Genomic DNA, 6,168 nt, shown 5'->3' with positions numbered 1-6,168 from the left:
TACCTCCACCAGTGCATGAATGTGAGAGTGAATGAATAGTGGAATTGTAAAGCGCTTTGGGTGCCCAAAAAAGCACTATATAAATGCAATCCATTTACTGACAAAAAGAGAGGACCCTGATCTGGAGGTTGCAGAACTGATGATGCTACAATTTTCACCTTTACACTTTAATTACACATTTTGACTTTTATGAAGTAGTCAGAGAACAGAGAGATTGTCAGTGACCCTGCTATCTTTTTGGAGATTACTTTGGAAAAGTTGAGAAGCGCAGTAAAATGGCCAGCTCCTTTTAAAGTGCTCTCATGATTGCATGAAAATTGGATCAGGGTTGCTCACATACTAATGGATAAAATCCAGTTACTCTCTTTTTTTGTTGTTGTTTGTTTTCATTCTTTTTTTTTCCCTCCTTCGAGAATTTAAGAAAACTGTGGTATTAAACCATATTTGCTTTTACCATCAGCAGCAACTGGTGTGAGCACAAACACCAGACACAGAAACCTTCCGGGCAGTGTAAGGGCAGTCAGCGGTCACGTGTTCAGGAACACGTGTTTTGTTGAAATTCACGCGATTCACTGGTGAAACGTAAAGACTTCAGATGCCTGTCAGCTACAATATTCTCAGTAATCATAATAATCACACCCAATATGATGATTTGCTCAGCATAAAAATGAATTGTAATTAAACAGGCCTCCTCCATTCTGCAACACTATGCTGAGGCTCGCTGACACATCTGCCTGAAAAGGCTCAGTCAGCTCATTTAGCTTCCTCATTTTAACACAGCAGTCAGATCTAATTTAGCTGAAGATGTTGGCAAAGCAACAAGTATTGAGTGCTGGAGGATGGTGGATAATCATGGAGAGGTTGGTCTCTGATGTGACAGTGATTTGACATATTTGGTGTCTTAACCCTTTAGAGCCGATCGGAGCGGGAACGCTCTGTTATGCGTAACTATTTTTAAATCCCGGTAGCACTGCAACCACGTAAGCTAGCGCAAAAATTTTTTTTGCATATGAAACCGGAGGAGTTGTACTTACATATTGTGCCATCAGCTTGTCCTAGGTCACGGTTTCCTTCCACATAAAGCTTTGCAAAAACTGCATAAAAAGCGCTTGCAGGAACAAAAACATAATATTCCAGAAACACGCTTTGCCGGTCCGATCAGCTGTTCAAAACACTTCCTACGTTGGAATAGACGTCACCGCGAACTTTTGCATTTCCGCCATTACCTGGCCGAAACCGGAAGTGACGTCATTTTCGCGGAAATGTAGTCTTTTTTGCGATCAGGGCCTCAGGGCCTATACTGCTCTTTTTAAAAGTTATCTTTGACTTTATGACTTTCTGTGTCGTTTCTGGGATGCTTAGGACTCATATTGCACTGCTGGAAATAGTTTATTTTGATGCATATGCTGCTTTTTTGCAAATTTGCAGTATAATATTTATTTTCGTTTTTCCTGCAGTGTATAAAAATTGGTGTATTTCAAAAATAAAACTATGAAGACACTCAAAATAAATTTCCTGTGGTGGGAAACTATTTTGTGCAACTTTTTTGTATTTACAGTTTTGAGGGATAAGCCTCTTAAATTTCTCTAACTACAAATATATGTTAAAAAATCAAAAACGATTTTCAATTTTTTTGTAGTTTATTGCACTTTTTTGCAATTTATGTAATTACTATGCACTTAATGAATACATATTATTAAAATCTGGGCTATAATGGTTGTATTGATGTATAGCAACTTGAAATGCTCCCAAAAATGGCTCCACAGCATGTAAAAATATAATATAAGCTCTGGCGGACTTGGTTCTATGGTAGGTCTTAAAGGGTTAAAATATAAGATTTACAAACCTTTAAATATCAGGGTTGATTAAGGGACAGAGTCATCTGAGTTGCTTTAATTGGTCTAATTTGAATTATTTTTCCCCTGTATTTTGTATTTCAGTTCTGAAGTATATAATAAATAAGTTCCTTTATGCTTCCCCACGAAGAAGACTTGAGTTTGTCAGCATGTAAATTCCAAATGAGCTTGTGTGTGGACAAAAAAAAAAGTGTGAAGGTGGAGTAAAGAAGCAGTCTGCACTGGAAAAGCCACACACATGCACTTAAAAGTTTCATGTGTCTGATGTGTATTTTCACAGGCATGTAGAGACAGTTCTGGCCACTCCTCCCAGCCCCTCTCTGGGCCCTCCGGTTTCAGCCGGAAGACTAAGCTGCACAAGTTGAGGCCTCGTGGAGGCCACACAGGCACTTCCCCCACATTCCTGCTTCTATTTTCCAGGCTTAACCCCCTTCCCCCAACACAAAAACAGCGGCGGGTGAATCCCTGTTGTACTTGCTTCATGCTGTGACTTTTATACTGAGTTTTAAAAACATAACAAACTCACAAACTGCTTTCCGTAGAGCTAAACAATCATAAGCCTTTTAAACCTTTAAATACAGATTAAAAAATAATAATCTGGAAATGTCTGAAAAACAGGTCTAATTATTTGATTTGTTTAAATAATTGTGAATTGCTGCAACACTCAAATAGTAGTAGAGCCAAGAGCTTTATCCACGTTTATAGGTTTAGAGCGTATGGAATGCATACGAATGTGAACAAAAAAACAGCAGTGTAGTTCTTGGATGGCAACAGGACCCCGATTGTTCTCCTTGTTTGGTCAGTCAAAAGGCTTGACAGCCTCCCCCTCCTCATTCTTTAGAGCCCCCCATCCTTGGAATTGTCCCAGCTTTTGTTCTGCAAATCAGCCTGGAGGTGGAAGAGGCATGGGGGAGGAAAACACCCAAGCCAGTTTCCTGTCAGACTGACAAACAAACACCCACATCCAACTTTCACACGGTTTTCTTGCACCTCACAGCGCTCCACCCTGCCACCCATTACACACAACACCTTGGTCTCTCACTGTGCTATCTGTACGATACGATATGACAGATTATAAACAACACACGACTTCAGATTCATATTAGATACCAAAGGTTTAATAAATACTGAGGTAGATAAAGTCATTCAAGGTTTTACACCCCCCCCCCCCCCCCCAAAAAAAAACCCCCCCCAAAAAAACAAAAAAAACTTCAGTAAAAATGTACATTTGCTGTTTTGACAGCATGGTCCCCAAACACACTTGTGTAAAATGTACATAGAGTCAATTCATACAGTCTAGTTTAAGGCGTAATGATAGTCCCGCCTCTGAACAGGTGAGGTCATAAATTAGATCACAAGTCACTGAGACCTCCACGGTGGGCATGCTCCGGGGCTTCCTTGCTCACCCATGACTGGGACTCTTGGGTCATCCATCCAAAGCCAGTCCCTGGAGCAGGTATAGCCTGCAAAATGGACACGTCCAGACATCCAGGCCTTAAAAAGTTCACTGCCTTTAATTTCAGCAGGTCTTCAACACGCTGCGATGGCTGTCTGCACGGGAATGAGGGTTGGGGCTGTTCGCAGTTCACTACTGCACTTCACATAGTCACTCAAAACGGAGCTGACAATGAGCTGCTGATGACAGTTCACCTGCTCGAGTTTTGCTTTCTTGCAGGGCAGAAAGTCCGGTTCAGCAGCCGCTTTGCCCCGTCTTTTCCTGGAGTGCTGTGCGGGGCCGGACGGGCACACATTCTCCTTGTTTTCCGCGTGGTCGTGCGCGTGCGGCGCGCAGCGCAGCTCCGTGGATGAACCGGCGGTCCGTGACTCTTCAGCTGGGTGAGAAGCGGGACTCTGGAGCCCCTGAGCGGCAGCTGGCCTTGTGGTTATCACATTAACAGCCGGGTGTTGTGGTTCACATGTCGGGGCGGCACTTTGAGCTGTCGCCTGGGCCGCATGATAGATGTCCCGGGCAGATTTCATGACCAGAGTGAGCAGGAGACTCCGGTGAAGACGGAGACCCCCTCGCTGGGTGCGGGAGCTGTACAGTTTCCCCAAAGCCACGACCATGATCCTCTTGGCCTCTGCGCTGACCTCCATGTCACGGCTTGTTTTGAAACTACTCCCAGACAAACAGTCAAAAGGTTTGTATATCCCGTGTTTCCCCCTCTGACTTCACACAGACACGGACGAAGCGCGAGACAGCTATTTATCACCTCTTTGACGTCACTCAGTGCAGCGTCACACGACAGAGGCCCGCCCACCGGCCTCATACCCGGACTCCTGTTTCAAACAGCCGTGCACCAGCTGGTTAGACAACTGTAGCTATTTTAATCCTCGAAGATACACAACAAGCTCGACTATTTACTGTAAGCTGCAAAACACACACACAAAGCAGAAAATAACTCGCCCAGTGATAAAACTACTACAACAACGATAACTACTACTAATAATATCAACAGCGATGATTATTATGATAAACAATATCTAAAATTATTCAAAGTCAGCTTTATTGTATCTAGAAATAATGAAAAAATAATGTAAAACAGCGCGCTAAGTGAATATGAGCCATCAAAATATAAATATGAATTACACATGATATAAACCTATATACAGTTATTAGTGTCTATGAAGTGTCCAAGGTATATACATTATTGGAGATCTTTGTAGAGATATATAACACATAAGTGAATTAATGGAAAAGAGAATAAACAATAATTTCTTGAAAAGGCCCTTTTCTGACATCAGTTAGTACCAATTCATAAATAAATGTAAAAATTGGAGTCTGGCTGTGTTTTTTAAAAGAGTCAATAGTGTCTCTTTTAATGACACTGTTCATTTGCAACAATGCGGTTTTTTATAATAATAATAATAATAATAATAATAATAATAATAATAATAATAATAATAATAATTATTATTATTATTATTATTATTATTATTATTATTTCTCCCTAAGGAAATTATTTACCTGTGTTTTTGCACTCAACAAGCTTCTACTGCTTGCAGGCAATCTGTAGCAGATTTACTAAGAAGTGCATAAATTCAATCGTTTTTGTTTATTTGTTTTTTCAGTCACATTTTTACTCCAGAGACGAACTACCGGTACGTTTCACTTCTAGGGTTAAATCCAATCAGTCTGTGAGTTCTCCAATGACACCCATCCCCCCAGGGTGTTGCTTCCTCTTGCAGGAAGAAAGAAAAATGGGAGGTGGAGTGTGTTGCGCTCTCTCTCACACACACACACACAAACGCACACACAGATGCCCATATTTAGTTCATCCGGCTGTAGTGGGCCAGCGCAAAGGAAAACCCATGACGTGAATGGGAGCCCTGCTTTCCTGAAGCCATTTAAAGTAACAACACCAGATTGCGTCAGTGCTTGCTGCTTCCTTCAGACCATATTTGGACAATGAAACTCACTCTGCTACATTATGGGGTGATCAGAAACCGCAGTGTGCCCGCTTCCCTTTTCAGTGCCAGAGCGGTCTACATGAAATATAACATAAATATGAGAAGTTTAAACCTTTAAAAATTACTGTATACTGTACCGGTTTAAAGATGTGCTACATAAGATTTTTGGGTCATGAAGGAAACGCGAAGACTTTGAATCTCGAGCTGCGTAATTCCTAAGCAATTTCTGGCATGCAGGTGATTGTTTTTTCTTGAGAATGCCTCTCACTAAAACATAAATTCTCGATAATGATAGGTCTGAACCCCTGAAACATGTTCTTACTTGGAAAAATAGACTTAGGCTGACACATTTTTGAAAGTTGACAACATTTTGGTTATTTCAGTTTAGTTTGAGGCCTTCAACAAAATCGTAAAAAAAGCTGAAGAGGCATTATTTATACACAGTGATTTATTTTTAGGAGATCAATTATAATTCCCCCAAAAGCTGTTTCACAGACACTTGTGGGACTTTCCCTTTATCTCTTTACAGAGTAAGCAAGTAAAAGTCCTGGAGATAATTGTCAAATGTTGCATTTGCATTAACTCTCAGTGTTAGTAAAACAGGTAATACATAGACTGAAAACCCTAAACAAATCTACCAAAGAGAAGCGAGAAAACTAGGAGAGGGAGAACGAGACAGAAAGTCCAGATTAGATGTAGACTTATCTGGACTAAACATCTACATCATCTAAAAGCTACACAAGTTTAAGAAAATCACCTACCAGATGAATTGTGAAGTGATTTGAGCTTTATTTTCTGCTCAGACTTTGAGCAGACTGTGTGTAAAAATGACTGCTCCTGCAATCATTTTTCTGTGCTCCCGCATTAAAGGTAGAGGTCAATTTTAACCTCGGTAAATTCA

General features: G+C 40.9%; 1 protein-coding gene across 1 annotated transcript; it reads right to left on the bottom strand.

Moving 5' to 3' along the window:
- Window positions 1–3,038: 3,038 nt before the first annotated feature.
- ier2a (immediate early response 2a) lies at window positions 3,039–4,056 on the bottom strand. Its single transcript, XM_085403636.1, has one exon. The coding sequence runs from the start codon at window positions 3,951–3,953 to the stop codon at window positions 3,387–3,389; it is 567 nt and encodes a 188-aa protein (XP_085259762.1). The 5' UTR covers window positions 3,954–4,056; the 3' UTR covers window positions 3,039–3,386.
- Window positions 4,057–6,168: the final 2,112 nt, after the last annotated feature.

Source organism: Rhamphochromis longiceps, linkage group LG4 (assembly GCF_057381845.1).
Source record: "Rhamphochromis longiceps isolate RC_006_pf linkage group LG4, R_longiceps_female_GT1.1, whole genome shotgun sequence".
In the NCBI taxonomy this organism is placed as follows: Eukaryota; Metazoa; Chordata; class Actinopteri; order Cichliformes; family Cichlidae; genus Rhamphochromis; species Rhamphochromis longiceps.
This window is presented reverse-complemented; position numbering and strand designations above follow the sequence as displayed.

Coding starts and splice junctions, on each gene's coding strand:
- ier2a (XM_085403636.1), bottom strand. CDS start 3,953: ATGGAGGTCAGCGCAGAGGCCAAGAGGATCATGGTCGTGGCTTTGGGG.